This window comes from Cetorhinus maximus, chromosome 24 (assembly GCF_964194155.1).
Source record: "Cetorhinus maximus chromosome 24, sCetMax3.hap1.1, whole genome shotgun sequence".
NCBI lineage: Eukaryota > Metazoa > Chordata > Chondrichthyes > Lamniformes > Cetorhinidae > Cetorhinus > Cetorhinus maximus.
This window is the reverse complement of record NC_135902.1, coordinates 29,946,159-29,965,469: the sequence shown is the minus strand read 5'-3', so window position 1 is coordinate 29,965,469 and position 19,311 is coordinate 29,946,159. Positions and strand designations below refer to the sequence as shown.

The window sequence follows — 19,311 nt, the reverse complement described above, 5'->3', positions numbered from 1 at the left end:
ACCTTGCTGTAGCGCCAAAGGTGATGGATTGGCCTGCTCTCCTTGAGGGGCATGAGTGATCTAATGAATGCGTGCCTCTACTCCTGCCTGGCTCTGTTGCTATCTGAAATTACCCTTAGCCATAGAAGTTCAGGATGGTGAACACTTCATAGCCATTGACAAGACAGAGTGGGAAGATAGGCATAGCTTCCTGCAGCAAATCAGAGATGTAGTATTGTGATGAATATTGTGATGTAGTTCTGATGAAGAGTCATACGGACTCGAAACATTAACTCTGTCTTCCTCTCCGCAGATGCTGTCAGACCTGCTGAATTTTTCCAGCAATTTTTGTTTTTTGTTTCAGATTTCCAGTATCTGTAGTATTTTGCTTTTATGTAGTATTGTGCCTTTGCTGGTTTGCATTCTACCTATGCACAGTTCCTCAGAAAGTTCATCATAAGACCTGTGGTGCCGTATATCCAATGGGGGTATGATCTCTTGTGGACTACATCCTCCTTACATGTGTCTGACTCTCTTTAGCTCTATCCTAATTTTTTTCTCTCTTCCTCTATGATAATGGTAATGTTGTGCCCATGAGCAATGCCATACCTACTCCTGAGAATCCCTGACTACAGAGGAGTCTGAAAATATGCAAGTGGGCTGGCACTGTTAGAAGTAAGTGCAGGAGCTTGTAGGCAAGAAATACAATAAAAAGTGATCTCCAGTGGTGGAAATGAGTGTTTAAGCACTCCAGAATCTTAACTTGGTCAACTGATCCTGGAAGCTACTGCACCTCATGTATCTTGCTCTAGGTTACCCTGTTTGCATTAGGAGGCCAAACAAAGGAAACCAACAGCTGCTACACCACTGGCTTTCACTCTCACAGAGGCTAAAGAGGTCAGTGGACACTTGGTATATGGATCACAAAAGACTCAAAAAATACAGGAGAACTTGGGAAAGGCATTTTAATGGTGCAAAACGGGCCGAAATATTTTCCACCCAGTTTACTCGCTTGGCTTATTATGCATTACTAATATGTTGAAAACGCTGGAGAGATTTCCACCCCAAGAATTTAATCACTGGCCAAAGGGGTTTAAAATGTACATCAGTTCCCCTGCTGAATGATGCTGAACAGTATAAAGCCATGAGCCAAGCTGCAAATGCTTTTATACTGCATGAGAAATTACTTTCAATTCCGTTCAAACAATTAATAGCTGGTAAGTGAATATAAGCTTAAAAACCTAAAGAACTACATCATGGGGTGCAGCATATGAACGTTTAACATGTCAATTTGAAATTTTCTGCTATTTTAGCATAGGTGTTCCTTGATAAAATAAATGGGCTTATACTTATGCTAAGGTAGAAGAGGCTGTGATTTCAGACAATGACATTAACTGTGTGTATGCTAGTATTCCATCACGTAATTGCAAGGCCAAAACATTTTACATTAAGATTCATTCCATCAGTTTTTTGTTGTGTTGAAGATGGTGGAAGACAGCAGACATTCAAAGTTGGTTAGTAATAGTTGTAATTTTAGCGCTAAGGACTTTTGTTTAGTGTCTACAGCACTGAAAAACAAGTTTTGCTTATGTGATAAACACACGTAGGGAATACAATTCATTTGAATGCTCCAACTTGCCTCTCTTGATGTGGGTTTTCCTCTGAAGAACTCATTGTTTTTTGAGTTGTGGGGTGGGTTGAATCGAGGCTGCAGGAAAATGCATCCATTGGCAATGGCTTCCAGAGGGGCAGGTCCTTCGTATGGGAACCCCAATCCGATGAAGAGCTAGAGAATAAAATCAAAGGAAAAGATAAAGATAATTAGGAAGAAAGGCTGATATGACAATGCTCAAGCAGGAAGAGACCAAGACCAGAAGAGACCAGTTTCAGGCAGGCAAATGACGGGTATTATAAATAAGACTCGAGAGCCACAGTCGCCCAAGCCCCATCCTGTTGAGGTCAGCGTGGTTAGCTTTAGCCTCAACGATTTGCATTAATATATTGCCTTTAATGTAGTAAAACTTCCCAAGGCACTTATTTCACATTGGAACTTATTAGGGCAGATGACCAAAAGTTTTGTCAAGGGGGTAGGTTTTAAGGAGTGCCTTAAAGGGGGATAGAGAAGTGGAAAGACAGAGATGTTTAAAGAATTCCAGGCCTTACTGCCCCAGCAGCTAAAGAAACAACTACCAGTAGTGGAGCGATTATAATTGGGGATGCTCAAGAAGCCAGAATTGGGAGAACACAGGGATCTTGGAAAATTGTAGGGCTGGAGGAGGTAACAGAGGGGTGAAGCCACAGCGGGACTTTGAAACAGGGAAGGCAATTTTAAAATCAAGGTGGTGCTTAATTGGGAGCCAATGCAGATCAACAAGCATAGGGATGATGGGTGAACGGAACTTGGTACAAGTTAGGATATTGATAGTGGAGTTTTGGATGAGCTTAAGTTTGATGGAGGGTGGAACCTAGAAGTCTGGTCAAGGGACCGCTGGAGTAATTAAATCTAGAGGTATCATAGGCATAGGTGAGGGTCTCAGTAGCAGATATGCTGAGGCAGGGGTGGAGTCAAGCAATGTTAGGAGTGGAAGCAGGCAATACTAGTGATAGTCAGGATATGTGGTCAGGATGAAGTTTAACAGGAAGGTAGTGAACAGTCAGGTTCAGCCTCAACAAGTTGCCAAGGAAAGGATGGAATTGGTGGCTAGAGAACACAGCTATGATGGAGCGCCAAAGATAATTGCTCTGGGATTCCCAATGATTAGTTGAAGGAACTTATTGTTCACCCAGTCTTTCAAGGTGGGGTTGCTGCCAGGAGTGGGTCAACATGGGACATCTGCCTATCAGTTCAATCTGGCCCATGACTCCAACTCAATCTTCCTGTATCAGAGGATAGATTGGAGAGGACAGGACTGTTCTCCTTGGAGCTTGGTGCTTGACGAAGGCTAAGAGGAGATTTGATAGAGATGTTCAAAATCCTGTGGGGGCTGGACTGAGTTGATAGGGAGAAGTTGTTCCCGCTCGTAAAAGGATCAAGAATGAGAGGGCACAGATTTAAAGTCATTTGCAAAAGAAGTAAATGTGATGTGAGAAAAAAACCTTCTTCACACAAAAACTGCGCTGTTAAAATTCTGTGATTCTGTGATATGCAGAGTGGACTCCCACTGTTATTTCCCTTCTGCTTTGGTTGCAGTGAGCACTCAATGCAGCACCGTGAGTTGGCGAGCCAAGATATAAAGGGGACAGAAAACGAAAAAGTCAAAACCTTTCATGGGCTCTGATTGAGCCTATTGGTTGAAAAGCAAAACAGTTACAGAGTTGGAAGGTATCAATTTCCTTTCCTCCATTACAATTGCCCTCATAGTCTGCTTGCAACTTCCTCCTTTCCTGCCTTTCTCTCCATGATGGAATAAAGGCAGCAATCTGGAGAAATCACTGGAGCTCCAAGTGCTATTGCCTAACCATCATTTACCTGTGGCAGGGTGAGCAATGGGTGATTGCTGGTTTGGGAGATAGCGTGTGACAGGAACATGGCAGAGAAATGTTCTGATGGTAAGAATGTGGCGCCAGGCCTATATGCCCCATTTACTTCTGAACAATGTTGTGGGACTGCTTCCAAATGGGTGATGTCCTGATGGTGTTTGTATGGTAATATTACATGCTGCAATTCCCAAACTCATATTAACAAACCATAGGTCAGTTAGCCTAACATCTATCATTGGGAAAATGCTAGAATCCATTATTAAGGAAGTAGTTGCAGGACATTTAGAAAATCATAATACAGCCAGGCAGAGTCAACATAGTTTTGTGAAAGGGAAATCATGACTGACTTTATTATTATTATTATTAGAATTATAAGAATTATTAGAATTCTTTAAGGGTGTAACAAGCAGCTGGATATTGGGGAACCAGTAAACGTAGCGTATTTAGATTTCCAAAAAGCATTCTATAAAGTGCCACTAAAAGATTACACTACTCTCATGGTGTTGGGGGTGATATATTAGCGTGGATAGAGGATTGGCTAACTAGCAGGAAACAGAGATGGTAAATGGGTCATTTTCCACTTGGCAAACTAGTGGAGTGATACAGGAATCAATGCTGGGGTCTCAACTAGTTATGTTCTATATTAATGACTTGGATGAAGGGACAGTGTGTATTGTAGCCAAATTTGCTGATGAGACAAAAATAGGTAGGAAAGCAGGTTGTATGGAGGATAAAAAGAGTCTGAAAAGTGATATAAATAGGTTAAGTGAGTGGGCAAAAAATTGGCAGATGGAGTATAATGTGGGAAAATGTGAGGTTGTCCACCTTGACAGGAAGAATAGAAAAACAGAATATTTTTTAAATGGAGAGAGAATGCAGAGTATTGTGTGCAGTTTTTGTCTCCTTACGTAAGGAGGGATTTACTTGCATCACATTCATTCATTCATTACATACATTGCAACGCGTAAGTAAAAGTCCAAGGGATGGGCACACCATCCGTGGTTAACTAGAAAGGTTAAAGATGGTATCAAGCTTAAAGAAAAAGTACATAATTGTGCAAAGATAGCTGGAAGACCAGAAGACTGGACAGAATATAAGGAACAAAGAATGACTAAAAGACTAATAAGGAAGGAAAAATTAGAGTATGTGAGAAAGCTAGCCAGAAATATAAAAACAGATAGTAAGAATTTTTATAAATATTTTTAAAAGAAATGAGTTAACAAAGTGAGCGTTGGTCCAATAAAAATGAGTCTGGAGAATTGATAGTGGAAAACAAGAAGATGGCAGATGAATTGAACAGATATCTTGCAACAGTTTTCACTATAGAGGATACAAGTAACGTCCCAGAAGCAGCTATGAACCAGGAAACTGAAGTGGGGAAAGAAGTCAGGAAAATTACTATCACCAGAGAAGTGGTACTGAGTAAATTGTTGGAGCTGCAGGCTGATAAGAGCCCACGTCCCGTTAGACTTCATCCTAGAGTCTTCAAATAAGTGTTTAGTGAGATAGTCGATGCATTGGTTTTATTTTTCCAAAACTCCCTAGATTTGGGGAAGGTCCCATTAGATTGGAAGATAGCAAATGTAACTCCATTGTTCAAAAAGGGAGGGGGAGACAGAAAGTGGGAAACTACAGACCACTTTGCTTAACATCTGTCACAGGGAAAATGTTGGAAGCTATTATTAAAGAAGTTATAGCAGGGCACTTGGATAAGCTCAAGGTCATCAGTAGAGTCAACATGGTTTTGTGAAAGGGAAATCGTGTTTAACCAACTTATTGATTAAGGAAGTAACATGTGCTGTGGATAAAGGGGAACCAGTGGATGTACTGTACTTAGATTTCCAGAAGGCATTTGATAAAGTGCCACATCAAAGGTTATTGTGGAAAACAAAAGCTCATGGTATAGGGGGTAACATATTGGCATGGATAGAGGATTGGCTGGCAAACAGGAAGCAGAGAGTAGGCATAAATGGGTATTTTTCAGATTGGCCAGATGTAAGGAGTGATGTGCCACAGGGATCCATGCTGGGGCCTCAACTGTTTACAATTTAAATAAATGACTTGGATGAAGGGATTGAAGGGATGGTTGCCAAATTTGCTGATGACGCAAAGATAGGTAGAAAAGTAGGTTGTGAAGAGGTCATAAGGAGGCTACAAACAGATGTAGATAGATTAAATGAGTGGGCAAAGATCTGGCAGATGGAGTTTAATGTGGGAAAATGTGAAATTGTCCATTTTGGCAGGAATAATAAAAGAGGAGCATATTATCTAAGTGGCGAGAGATTGCAGAGCTCTGAGGTGCAGGGGGATCTGGGTGTCCTAGTGTGTGAATCACAAAAGGCTAGTATGCAAGTACAGCAAGTAATTAGGATAGCTAATAGAATGTGATAATTTATTGTGAGGGGGAATTGAATATAAAAGTAGAGAGGTTATGCTTCAGTTGTACAGGGCATTGGTGAGACCACATTTGGAGTACTGTGTACAGTATTGGTCACCTTATTAAAGAAAGGATGAAAATGCATTGGAAGCAGTTCAGTGAAGGTTTACCAGACTAATACCTGGAATGGTGGGTTGTCTTATGAGGAAAGGTTGGACAGACTAGGCTTGTATCGCTGGAGCTTAGGAGAATAATAGGTGACTTGATTGAAACATATAAGATCCTGAGGGGTCTTGACAGGGTGGATGTGGAGAGGATGTTTCCTCTTGTGGGAGAATCCAGAACTAGGGGTCACTGTTTAAAAATAAGGGGCCGCCCATTTAAGACAGAGATGAGGTGAAATTTTTTCACTCAGAGGGTGGTGAGTCTTTGGTACTCTCTTCCTGAAAGGTTGAAGCAGAGTCTTTGGATGTTTTTAAGGCAGAGATGGATATATTCTTGGTGAGCAAGGGGGTGATAAGTTATCGGCAGTAGGTGGGATGCAGATTTCAGGTTACTATCAGATCAGCCATGATCTTATTAAATGGCGGAGCAGGCTTGAGGGGCTGAATGGCGTACTCCTGCTCCTTGTTTGTATGTTTGTGTTAGAAATGGTGTGAAGGTAGTGATGGTTCACCAGGCTGATTCCTGGGATTTTGGGGTTGTCTTATGAAGAAAAGTTGAGCAGGTTGGGTCTATAATCATTGGAGTTTAGACGAATGAGAAGTGATCTTATGGAAACATATAAGATTCTCAGATGGCTATATAGGATAGATGCTGAGAGGGTGTTTCCCTCATGGTAGGATCTAAAAGCAGGGGGCACAGTTTAAAAATAAGGGGTCTCCTATTTAAGACTGAGATGAGGAGAATTTCTTTTATCAGAGGGTTGTTGGTTTTTGGAACTCTCTCCCACAGAGAGCAGTGGAGGCTGGGTCATTGAATATTTTCAAGGTTGTGTAGGCATATTTTTGATCAACAAGGGAATCGGTGGTTATGAAGGTAGGAAAGTGGAGTTAAGGCCACAATCAGAGCAGCCATGATCTTATAGAATGGCAGAGCAGGCTCGAGAGGTCAAATGACCTACTCCGATCTCTTATGATACGTTCTAAAGCATCAAGCAAGCAGTTCAATCAAGGCATTCCATATGATACCAATTACATAAGAGCAATATTAATATTTTTTTGTTCTTTGAATCTTTGGTTAACAATAATAGCACAATATCTGAGGGGTATGACACCCAAATTACCAATGATGCTTGTGATACTTGCCCTGAAAATAAAATGACTTTTTTTGAAAGTCATAGTCTAGCTATCCTCCTACTCTTTAGCATGAATGAAAAAAGTTGAAAATAATGAAGATCATGCTGACTTAATTACAAATAGCTTTATAAAATCATTGGAACACTTAATACTTTTAGCTCATGCACTTGATTGCTGAAACAAACATTAAATTATTCAAGTGTCAGGAATGGTTCTGATAACAGTTTAATATTAGCTACTGACTGATAAAATAAATAATTAGAATACAGTAGAGAATAAGATGCTCTTGAACATTTTCCTCTATCTCATTCTCCATCTGTTTTCATTATTTTAATTAGTTTTTTTTTACCATAACCTATTGTATCTTTAATTTATTTTCTTAAAGGGAAAGGTTAAAACATTTTACTTGCTTCCTTCCTGAGCCTACAAGGCCGTTGCATTTTGGAGGAACATCGAGAAAAACATTATCCACAAATAAGCTGTAAACCAGCTAAAAGGCTTTTTATCCTCTCTAGTAAGTCAAAACTTATAACTCTAAAGATTGACATGGTTGAGTCAAAATTTGATCTGATTTGTTTCTGTCCAATGGAAAGTTTCTGCCACAAAATGTGTTATCTCATGCACAGCAGTAGAGGCTGATTTTGTCCAGTTGATTGATCAGTGGGTTAAATTCATGGATTAAACAACATCATGCACAAGTTGAGATGTTCACTATTTAGTTGTCATGATTGGAGGTTGTGCTGTTTATTTGTCCCTGTTCAAGTTATTGCTATTTATACTTAATCCTTTATCCTTCATTCGTGTCAAAATAGCCTGTTTCCAGATTGTCTTGGTATCATCAAAAAACTATTGCGGATGCTGGAAATCCAAAACAAAAACAGAATTACCTGGAAAAACTCAGCACGAAACGTCAACTCTTTTCTTCTCTGCCGATGCTGCCAGACCTGCTGAGTTTTTCCAGGTAATTCTGTTTTTGTTTTAGTTTTTGTCTTGGTATCATGTTCTCCATTGCTTTCTTTTCATTTTCCTTTCACCTTGACTTTGCATGCCTAAACAAGCTGTACAATATTGCAAAAGTAGTGGACCAGCTATAACTGAAATTACTAAACATTGACTGTATTTTTCAAACCAATGGATTATGAATAGAAAGGACAATATTTTGAAACAAACTGTGATAATTTAAGCAGGATGTGTTAGGCTTTCATTTTGGAATAGAGGGAATAGGGGCAACAAACACAAACTGCATGCAATGGAGGAAGAGTTAAAGAGCGCTGTATATTGATCAGAGGATCAAACAATTTCCAACTTGAAATCATCTGGAGTATTGAAACACATAAGCAGGACAAATGATGCCTTCATGCTACTGACCATAATAAAGGATTGTAGAGGGCTGTACACAATATACCTCATTCATTTCCTGTGTCTATGGTATCTATTATCTGATAGTGACCGATATGCACCACTGAACTATCAAGACAGGCTAGATCCAGTGTTTACTATTCTTTCCAAATAAGTAGCAATCAACATATTAGCACAAATCCATGGTGATCTATTTATACTACCTTCTTTTTAACCTGTTAAAATATCTTTATGATTAACTTAAAACGGAAGGTTGAGTTTCCAAAGGTTCACATATCTTCCTCTCTGACTCCATCCGTTGCCCTATCAAATATGGTAATGCAGCATTCCAGTGTTAATTATAGCTGAACTTATTTGCCTTGTTATCATCAACCACTGAACAGGCTTCTGCCATAATAAATTAATAAATGTAAATGTAACTAACTTATTAAAAACTTGCCTCTAGCAGAGAACATATTGTGATCATTTGTGTGCATTTAGCTTGGAGGTTTTAATAGTCATTTTTGATTTGGCAAAACACACTTCATACAAAACGACAAAATGGCAAATGGAACTAAAAACCGTTTTGCCTAATGAAGCAAATAGCTTTATTGCAATAACTTCACTGAGCAGGAACTGAACTGAAAATGAAAACAACTAACTAAGAGCTAATTATCTTTTAATAGTCTACTTTACAGAACGTGATCAGAAATTTGTTTAAAATCTAGCCCAAAGAATAAAATCACATTGCATTACTGGAAATGTATTTCAGATATTCCTTAATATGTGTTAAAGAAAGACTGTGACCCTCAGATCCTGTTATGTCGGTGAAAAACTCCCAAAAATACACTGTGCAGATCTGTCATTTTTTTCTACTAGCTGAGGCGAATGGCAAATGTGTGCAGTTTCACTGCAAATCTGTGTGTGTGTGTGTGTGTGTGAGAGAGGGAAAGCCTGAGAGTGAAACACACATCAGGAAATGTGTATTTGCGTGGCACTGACATCACCTTTGTGTAGATTATGAAACACACATTAGCAAAGTACATGAGGCATATTCAGAACAAGGTTCATTCAGGGTTCAATCAGCAGCGAAGATTTACATTCTATGGGTTTCAGAGAGTACTAAAAATAGACAAGTCAGGACAATAACCCCAATCAATATATCAGTAAAAGCCAGTGCACAGGTACAGATAGTAATCAAAGAGGCTAATGGAATGTTGACCTTTATCTCAATGTGGCTGGAAAACAAAAGTGAGGAACTTATGCTTCAGTTCTACAGAGCCTAAGTCAGATCCCATCTGGAGTACTGCAATTCAGTCTTGGGTACTGAACCTCAGGAAAGAATTATTGGTGTTGGAGGAAGTACAGCAAAAAACTCGCCAAAGTAATACCAGGGCTTAAAAGATTAAATCATGAAGTTACATAGATTTGGTTCTGTTTCCTTCAGGCTGCCAACTGTGATTAAATGTTTTCCTGGAGGTTTCATCACATATGTCTTGCCCCACACCCCAGCCATTAGTTGGACAATACATTCATCCTTGTGACGCACTGCCTTCCTACGCCAACTGGAACACAAAAGGACTCATTCAATGATGCATGACTGTCAGCCAAATAGCCTTTTCCACCCATATTCAATATTTTTATGTCTGATAAAGAGTAACTTTCAAAGAAAATGACAAACAGAAACAATCTTTTTTAATGTCCCGATGATTTTTCTCCAGGATTGCACACACCAGTGTCCTGGAGATTGATTTTCATTTCCTGGAGACTCCAGGCCAATCCTGGAAGGTTGCCAACCCTATATTCCCTTGAGTTCAGAAGGTTATTGGGTGATCTAATGGAGGTCTCTAAAATTATAAAGGGAGTTAATAGTGAAGATACAGGAAACTATTTTTTCCGGTGTGGGAATCAAAACAATGGAGCATAACATCTTATGATTGGAACTAAGTCATTTGGGGGTAAAATTGGAAGCATTTTTCACTTAAAAGTTAGTTAAAATATGGAACTCTACCCCGGACGGCTAAGGATGCTGGGTCAATTGAAAGTTTAAGATCAAGATCACTAGACTTTTCTTAGGTAAAGATATCAAATGCTATGTAGCAAAGACACGTAAATGTTTGAGATACATATCAGCCATTCTCTAATCGAATAGCATAACAGGCTCAAGAGGCTGAATAGTCAACTCCTGTTTCTATGGGGTGAATTTTACGCTCCTTAGCAAGGGGCAGGAGTCCCACCCAGACGTCTGTGGATCGCTGACTTCTGGCAATGATAAAGCTTCTTGTGGCCAATTAACGGCCGTCCCTCAGGAAACCGGCCAACAACAGAAAGCAATGGTGGGTAGCACACCCAATCAGGGCAGAAGGTGCAGACCGTGAACGGGAAGTTTAAAGGGACCCTTACATGGGTTTGTGGCAGCTGCAGCAGAATTGGTGCTCTGGAGGCTGCAGGTTGGGGACACAACTTGGAAATGCTTTGACATATTACAGTAGCAGCAGCAGGTAAGAGCTTGTTTTAAATGTTGCTGACTATTGTACCTTTGTGAATTATTCAGGACACTTGCCAGGGAGGAAAGAACATTTCAATACACCTGTCCCATTCCCCTTATGAATAACAAGTGTTTCAAATTCTATCCTTTAACTCTCTGTCTCTCTACAGATGGATGACAGAATGGAGCCAGCAGCTGCTGAGGGGCCCAGACCAAGGACGGCCCTATGGTTTGATGGTGATTCCCCATGAGTCCTCCTCCAAGCTGTGAATGATTGATGGGAGGTCCTCATGCCTGCAGACAGGAAGAGGAGATGAGACCAAAGCCGCCTGGATGGAGGCCACAGAGGAGATCTGTGGGGTCTTCCAAAGAACTTGGTTACAGTGCTGTAAGAGGCTGAATGACCACTTACGATCTGCCAGGGTGTGTGTGTAACCATTTAGGAATTGAATCTATATGGAAGAGTGTGAAGCGTGTCAAGTGTGGGATTGCCTAGTATCTTGCCCAAATGCACAAGGCGATATGAAGCAAACATGTCACTCTGCTTGACTACGTGGGATTTTGAGGGGGGGTCGGAGGGGGGTGGGCTAATGAAATGTAATACCTGTGAGTTAACAAGCAGCATTGAGAAATGTTGAACAATGACAAAAGACATATTGGCCACACATTTGAAAGCATGATTGTAACACAGTATATTCATTACAATGTCCATTTTTATTTGCAGGAGAAGAGGGAATAGAATGCCCAGAGAAGGTCAGGAGGTGGTCAAGCCAAGGTGGCCATGTTCACCCCTATATGTCTGACAATCAGTTGGGTGAGATGATGTTGGAGGAAGGCCCTGGGCTGGTAAGATTTCAAGGGCACGTAGTCTTCTCCTGCAAACAGTGGTGAAGGAGGCAGTGGTGGGGCCACTTGGAAACTGTGTGAGACGGCGGGGAGGTAGCACTGATGGCTTTTGACTTTTGAGGCATGCAGGATTTAGGGAGGAATGTGTGCCTCAATATTGAAGGACCTAAGGTTCAAACCCTAGTTACCATCATGTGTTTTTAGGGGCGTGCATCTCTCTGAACTCACCTTGAATGATGATGATGGCCCTCAATTTCCTTGTGCTTTTTCACCCACAGGACAAACATGATAGCTGCAGCCATTAACCCCGAGGGTTCAACGTTAACCTCTGAGGAGGAGGAGAAGCTGCAGCATCACATCCTTGCTCTGTATCTAACACCAGCACAGGTACATGCACCTCAGTAGGAATGTGAGAGTTGACTCTAAGGAATCCACACACTGGTGAGCACATCACAGTCGCAAGACCAACTGTTGGACTGAGAAGGAGCAGGCCTTTGGCAGTTGCTGAAATGTTGGAGGCGACATAGATGCTGAACCCCAGTGTAATGGGAGCCTCTGGAGTCATCCATCAAGTGGCAGATGCTAGATGTACAGTATGAGGTAGGTGGAGATGTGGCAGAGATTTCAGAGGGTTTGTGTGCACTGACATGGACATTGGAGGAGTCCACGAGTGCTGTGATTACCTGTTCTTCAGAATGCAGGGCTTCCTCCATTGAGAGGCTGGTGAGTGTCATGGAGGGCCAAGCCCAGCAGCTCACTGATGGGATACTGGATATGCGTCCTAATTACACATGATTGTCTTGTCTCTGAGCTCTGGTGCCCAGAGCCAAGGCAAGAAGGGGACAAAAAGCCTGGAGTCACATCCAGCTCCTGGTTCCTCTCAGGAAAGCAGTGAGAGCCAAATGGACCTCACGGCAGCGGATGAGCAGCTGCTGCTACCATTGGGGGCGGGAGGGGGGTACCTGTCGAAGAGGCAGGTAGAGGCAGCCTCTCCTCTGCCATTGACACAAATGCCTCTGAGCGCGGTGGCCATTGTGCAAGAGACTCCCACCATGCCAGGGCCCTCACAGCCTCAGGCGACCAGAGGACGGCTGTCAAAGTCATCCCAGGCATAGGGGCTGCAGCCTTTCTCCAGCACAGCTGGTGGCGAGAGGGGAGCACCATGCCATAGCACCTATTTTTAAATGTTTTAAAAAGGCACCACATTAGTCACATGTAGGTTCACAAGGACGATTGCTTGCTTGTGTTGGCTGTGCAATTTTTTGATTTGTCAATGAATAACTGCACTTGTGGCTCCGGCTGTAGTAGTGTTTGATGGTTGTGACGTGTGGATTTTGATCTCAATCGACTGCATACTCTTATTGAAGTTTATGCCAATGTGAGGCACTCTGAGCACCCTCATATGGTATCTCTACACTGGCATATGCAGAGGCGGCCCTGCTATTGATGAGTGGGAGATAGCAAAAGAAGGTCAGGAGGCCAAGATGGTGTCGTTGATCAAATTACAGGTTTCTAGTTAAATTTTGCATCTTGACTCTCCCTGGCATTCAAGGCATCCAATGCGCCGGCTTATACAGCTGGCTGGCGTAACTCATCCTGCTCCTCATCAGACACATCCTCAGAATCCTTATCAGTGGATAGGGCTTGCACCACTTAAATGTCGTCTGCCAGGGCATCCCCTCTCTGGAACGCCAAGTTGTGTAAGGCACAGCAGACCAAGACCATAAGTGAGATTCAAGCAGGACCATTGGTCTGCTCAGTGATGGCCTTGGTGGAAACGTGGCTCTTGTTGTACCTCCTCTTTGGCTCAGTGCGTGGGTTTTGGACTGGAGTCATTAGCCAAGTCTTCAGGGGGTATCCTTTGTAACCAAGGAGCCAGCCATCCAAGGGTTCTGGTCCACAGAACATCCCTGGCACCTGGGATTGCCCATGCATGTAGGCATCATGATTGCAGCCAGGATATTGTTTTGCACACCTTTACTTGTGGTTGCATACTAGCTGCAAATTGATGTTCTGGTAGCCTTTACTGTTAAAGAATGCCTTTGGCTGTCCCAAAGGTGCTTTAATTGCCACATGTGTGCAATTTATTATGCCTTGCACCTTTGGAAATCCGGCAATGCTACCAAAGCCTCTGGCTCATCTGCATGGCTGGCGTTGTCCTCACTCAATGGAATAAACTCATGGGCACGCCTGAACACTGCATCTGTAAAAACCTTGATGAAGAGAAGGGCTGCTGGCTGTGAAATCCCACAGAGGTCTTCACATGATGCCTGGAAGGACTCTGAGGCAAGAAACTTCAAGGCCACAGGCATCGAGTGTCCACCAACAAAATTTGATGCAATTTCCCCAGCCAGCATGTCACAGATTGATGTGACTGTCTCCTTGGGTAGGTGGAGTCTTCTCAGGTATTGACACTGACATTTGGAGGTATGCAATCCTTTGCCTGTATACTCTGTTGGAAGGATAGTGCCTTTGCCTCCCTCTGACTGCCTTTTGGTTGACTCCCTTCCGCAGGCCTTTGCTCAGCAGCAGGCTGCACAACTTCCTGGACTACAGGGAGCAACTGTCCTTGGCCAGCTTCCCTCTCCCTTCTCCTCCTCACTGGAGGTGGAGCCTCCTCCGGAATGTACCATGCCCTCTGGTACACCCACCTCAGAGTCCAATACCAGGTGCAAGAATTTCACTTAATACCTATCTATAGGTGCTCTTCCCTGACAAATAACTCCCAATGAAGGCTCAGAAAGATTATTAAACCCAGCTTGCAGCATGAGCAAACTATCCAACCTTCTCCAACAGACTCTTCTGCTAAAGTCAGCCATGGTCCCACTTGAAGCCTTTATATCCACCTTTCAATGCGTGTTGACACCCGGTGTGACTACCTCTGAATGTTTTTCCCGTGCACCCACCGAAATATGGCGTGGGGCAATGTAAAATACCAGTCTATTGGCTTTTAACAAGCTCAATTGCTCTTCAATAAAAAGGATGGCTGCTGATTTTGTGCCTGCCAGACTTCCATGTTATTGGAGACAGGCTTTTACGCATGCGTAGGGGCGGCAGTAGTCCCGATTTCTCAATGTAAAATTCTCCCCTGTTTCGTTTGTAGTCAGGATGTACTCATTCTCCCACTAGTAGAATCATGCACCAAGAAGAAGTTACTTCTTTAAACCCACATCAGTCCCACTGCAAGCACAAAGTCACAGAACTCTCATATTTCATTGTACCTCCTTTGCAAGCATCATGACCAAAATGTACAATGGCTTCATAAATATAAATATGTGAACATGAACGTCAAATCTTCTAAAAGCAAAACTAAAGAAATGGAAGTGTCACCTTGCATAACACATTCTGACTGAAAAGGCTGCAATGTACTGTCAATTTTATTGGGCTGAATCTTACTGGAGTGAGGCATCTCACATCCTGCTCCAATACTTGGGTTTGTTCCCTGCTTCCAGTTTTAAGAATTTCTGCACCGAAACTCGCTGAAAGTGTGAGATGATAATGTCATAGTGAAGGAAGTAAGCCACCTGGAAACTCTGGATGGTGGGGTCAATTGTCCATTTCCTCAACCAATGAGATTTAAGCATTGAGAAGTGACTGAGGATGAGGGTGTTTTAGGGTTTGTATATTAGATTACAATCCTATACAGAAATGAAATAAAGAAGGGGAAAGAAAGAATTTTTTTAACGTCTCTAAGAACAATTTACCATCTGAAAGAATGAGATTTATCAGCTTAAATTTTCAATTTCAGGGTCTCAGAGGTTGTCATTACATTAACAATTATCACAACATTACACTGTTAATTAATAGGCTTAATATTTAATGGGCAATTAATATACAAATCCATCAAGTAATTAAAAATAACATGAAGTTAAGGATAGACGCCATTTGTACAAAATAAATGCTGGAGTGCCCAGCAAGTTCTGAAGGTTTTCAACTCCTGGTCCACCTGGACATCGTTAACATGCTATTATTTTTCCAGCAAGATGCAGTGGATCATGTTTGCTTCATCTCCGAGGAATCAGAAATTAGACACAGGGGAGGATTGTCCCCTCGTCGGGTGGGCGGGCCCGGGAGCAGCTGCATGGGCGGGGCTGCCTGCGATCGGGCCCCGACTGTGACGTCACGCGGGCTGACCAATTAATGGCCAGCCAGTGTGCAATGTGCGCTGATGACCTTAGCGCTGTCGGGGCGGGGTCGGAAGGACCGTGAGCGCTGAAGTGTGCGCGTGCGCGGGGGTGCGCTCAGTGAAAGCTCCCTGAGGGCATAGAGCTGCCTCAGGGAGCTGAAGATTTTTAACATGAAAAATAAAGATTTCAAAAGTAAGGAAAACATATCCTCACATGTGACTCTTGTCACATTGGACAGGGATATGTGAAAAATGAGTTTAAAATTTTTTATTGTTTTTTTTAGTCACTGTTGGAAACCTCATCCCGCCTGTGCATGAGGTTTCGTAAAAAATGCAAAGGCCACCTGGCCTATTCGCCCGCCTGCCAACCATAAAGTTGGATGGGCAGCGAAAATTCAATGTAATTAATTGATTAATGGGCTTAACAGACCTTTTAATTGTCAGCGGGTGAGCTGCCGGCTCTCGCGCATGTCCGCCAACCGAAATATTGCGCAAAAGCACGATGATGTCGGGACGCTCGCCCGACATCATCACACGCTATTTCACACTCGTGTGTGTGTTGGATGTGTGCTCACAAGCCAAGCTGAAAACCCTGCCTACAGTGATGTTATTCCCTTCTTATGGGACAGAAAGGGATGGTTTGACCACTGACCCCATTGTTATTCTGATTCATACTAATCAATAAACTTGCGACTAGCACGGATATTAACGTATGTTCTTGGTTCAAGAACAACTGCCCAATTTGTGGCTCAGACTTAAGAAATGAAAGTTTGAAGGAAACACTGACCAAGCGCTACTCTGAAACAGTGTTTACCTTTGCGTGGAATTGCAAAGTAAATCTTCAGAGAGGGAAAGTACACATTCGATTCTTTTATTTTTTGACAGGTTTTTGGCACTTTGGTCCCATAGCTCAACAGAAAAAGAAAAATCAGCTCCTGTACTCAGAAGAACAGTTGAGATTAAAAGAAGCTCCCGCAACATAATGCTGATGACTGACAGTCTAATTTTTCACATCAATTGAAATTTTGTCCATTGTAGAGTTTGTGACTCAACTGCTTGGAATTGAGTAAAGAAGAAATCTGTACAATCATTAAAAAAAGGCTGCATTGCTTCATCTATTGAATGGAAATTATCATAAACTGAAGCTTTACTAGTCAATTAATATAACAAATCATAATTTTTAGCAGTTGTAGAGCATCATTAAAAAATAAGCTTTTTAAAGCTGCAGTAGCTTCTCTGTTGAGCTTCTGTCAATTGTATTCAAAATAATTTAATATAAGCCCTGCATTTTTAAAAATTCATTTATGGGACGTAGATGTCGCTGGCTAGGCCGGCATTTATTGCCAATCCTTAGTTGCCCGTGAGAAGGTTGTGGTGAACTGCCTTCTTGAACTGCTGCAGTCCCTGTGGTGTAGGTACACCCACAGCGCTGTTAGGGAGTTCCAGAACTTTGACTCAGCAACAGTGAAGGAATGGCGATATATTTCCAAGTCAGAATGTTGAGTGGCTTGGAGGGGAACTTCCAGGTGGTGGTGTTCTCACGTGTCTGCTGCCCTTGTCCTTCTAGATGGTAGTGGTCGTGGATTTGGAAGGTGTTGCCTAAGGAGCCTTGGTGAGTTTCTGCACTGCATCTTGTAGATGGTACACACTGCTGCCACTGTTCGTCAGTGGTGGAGGGAGTGAATGTTTGTGGATGGGGTGCCAATTAAGCGGGCTGTTTTGTTCTGGATGGTGTCAAGGTTTTTGAGTGTTGTTGGAACTGCACTCACCCAGGCAAGTGGAGAGTATTCCATCACATCCCTGGCTTGTGCCTTGTAGATGGTGGACAGGCTTTGGGGAGTCAGGAGGTGAGTTACTTGCTGCAGGATTCCCAGCGTCTGACCTGCTCTTGTAGCCACAGTATTTATATGACTAGTCCAACTCAGTTTCTGGTCAATGGTAACCCCCAGGATGTTGATAGTGGGGGATTCAGTGATGGTAATGCCATTGAGTGTCAAGGGGCAATGGTTAGATTCTCTCTTGTTGAAGATGGTCAATGCCTGGCACTTGTGTGGTGTGAATGTTACATACCACTTGTCAGCCCAAGCCTGGATATTGTCCAGGTCTTGCTGCATTTGGACATGGACTGCATTAGTAGCTGAGGAGTCACAAGTGGTGCTGAACGCTGTGCAACCATCAGCGAACACCCCCACTTCTGACCTGATGTTATGACCCATGCGGCTGGTAAAGCGGAGTTATTTAAAAATCCCAGAGGGAAACTTTAAACAACTGTCATAACCAATAATTTTAGGTGTTATGTTTGAGATGCGACTCCAAACTCAGGAATCAGACCGCCTGTTCTCGAGGCTTTACATGAACTAATTGAAACATTTTATTAATTTACACAGGTTAAAATATATGTACACATGGATACAAATTACTATTATCATAGCTTTTAACAAATTCCCAAACTAATCTCCATTAAGGCAACAGCAATCCATAGACTTAACCAAACACCAGGCAAAGCATTTTCACCTTACGAATTCAAAATGACGTTCTTATCACTGTGGAGCCAGTTGGACCGGTTGGAGGCTTGTAGCTGCCTTTTGATCTTACATTGCCTCTGCCTGCACACCCGAAAACTACTGAAATTATACCTACCACCACTTATTGAACTCACATTCTCATTGCCCCCCAGTCTCTTTGAACTTTACCTTTTAACATTGAAACCCCATTCATTGTACCAATTTTATTAGTAATATAAACATATTGCTTGGTAGCTGTTAGAAAAGCGTCAAGTTTTCACCCCACTTCTTGAATGCTCCATTCAAAAAATGCAAATGCACACTATCTCCCTTACATATCAAAACTAGTACATACCAAAGCACACAGACTAGCTGGCTTTAATCCAATTAAGACATACCCGCAGACCAAACCTCTATTTTAAAAGGAAAATATTTTCCAAAATATATACATTAATAGCTTCATGACACCTTATGATGGAAGGAAGGTCATTCATGAAGCAGCTGAAGATGGTTGGGCCAAGGACACTACCCTGAGGAACTCCTACAGCGATATCCTGGAACTGAGATGATTGACCTCCAACAGCCACAACCATCTTCCTTTGTGCTAGGTATGACTCCAACCAGTGGAGAGTTTTCCCCCTGATTCCCATTGACTCGTTTTGTTAGGGTTCCTTGATGCCACACTCGGTCAAATGCTGTCTTGATGTCAAGGGCAGTCACTCTCACCTCACCTCAGGGGCTGAATTTTCCCCCTGTTGGGGTGGGGGGGGGAGTGTTGATGGGCGGGGGCGTGCCAGTGTGCTTCCAATCGGTGCCCCCGATTGGAGGCGCGGCACCCTTTTGCGTGGGCGGGCCAATTGAGGCCCGCCAGTGTG

At 42.5% G+C, this 19,311-nt stretch overlaps 1 protein-coding gene across 1 annotated transcript in view; it reads right to left on the bottom strand.

Moving 5' to 3' along the window:
• mgat5b (alpha-1,6-mannosylglycoprotein 6-beta-N-acetylglucosaminyltransferase B) overlaps positions 1-19,311 on the bottom strand; it is a 1,185,562-nt gene that overhangs the window by 33,836 nt on the left and 1,132,415 nt on the right. Inside the window, exon 22 of the mRNA XM_078570583.1 lies at positions 1,619-1,765. Coding sequence (XP_078426709.1) covers positions 1,619-1,765 — 147 coding nt within the window. The remainder of the gene's footprint in view (positions 1-1,618; positions 1,766-19,311) is intronic.